We start from the raw sequence: 737 nt of genomic DNA on the forward strand, positions 1-737 counted from the left end.
GGTCTCTCTAAGCGAGATCCCAATTCGTCGGTCATCCGACGTGACGTCGAGAGTGACCGACTGAAAGGGAACTTACTTTATAACCATCTGAAAGGAGTTGTAGTTAAAGGTGAACCCTCCAATCACCCACATCAGCTTCCCATGAACCACTACTTTATGGGAAGCCCGGCCTAGTGACTGTCCATCAGGCTTCACGTTAGGCAGAAACCAGTACGGCTCAGCCGAAGGAACTTTTAAAGAGCAATCTGGACCTGAAATGAGAAAGAAGCAGATAAGAAACTAGACGGGCAAATTAAACTAGGCTCATCAACCATAACTCCTTCAAAAACAGCCAGAAACCTTTGAGTTGTGATTGATGATCAGCTGAATTTCTCAGACTACATTGCTAAAACTGCCCGGTCCTGCAGATTTGCTTTATTCAACATCAAGAAGATCAGGCCCTTTCTTTCGGAACATGCTTCACAACTCTTTGTTCAAGCTCTTGTTCTGTCCAGGCTGGACTATTGCAATGCTCTCTTGGCAGGTCTTCCAGCCAGTTCTATCAAACCTCTACAATTAATCCAAAATGCCGCTGCAAGATTAATTTTTAACGAGCCGAAAAGAACGCATGTCACACCTCTGTTCATCAATTTGCACTGGCTACCAGTAGCTGCTCGCATAAAATTCAAGGCATTAATGTTTGCCTACAAAACCACCACTGGCTCTGCACCCATTTACCTAAATTCATTACTTCAGAG

General features: G+C 44.4%; 1 protein-coding gene across 1 annotated transcript in view; it reads right to left on the reverse strand.

The window, feature by feature from the left end:
• LOC107698718 (attractin-like protein 1) overlaps positions 1 to 737 on the reverse strand; it is a 286,058-nt gene that overhangs the window by 284,619 nt on the left and 702 nt on the right. The window contains exon 2 of the mRNA XM_016499821.1: positions 77 to 251. Coding sequence (XP_016355307.1) covers positions 77 to 251 — 175 coding nt within the window. The remainder of the gene's footprint in view (positions 1 to 76; positions 252 to 737) is intronic.

This window comes from Sinocyclocheilus anshuiensis, unplaced genomic scaffold (genome assembly GCF_001515605.1).
Source record: "Sinocyclocheilus anshuiensis isolate Anshui unplaced genomic scaffold, SAMN03320099.WGS_v1.1 scaffold1015, whole genome shotgun sequence".
Classification (NCBI taxonomy): Eukaryota; Metazoa; Chordata; class Actinopteri; order Cypriniformes; family Cyprinidae; genus Sinocyclocheilus; species Sinocyclocheilus anshuiensis.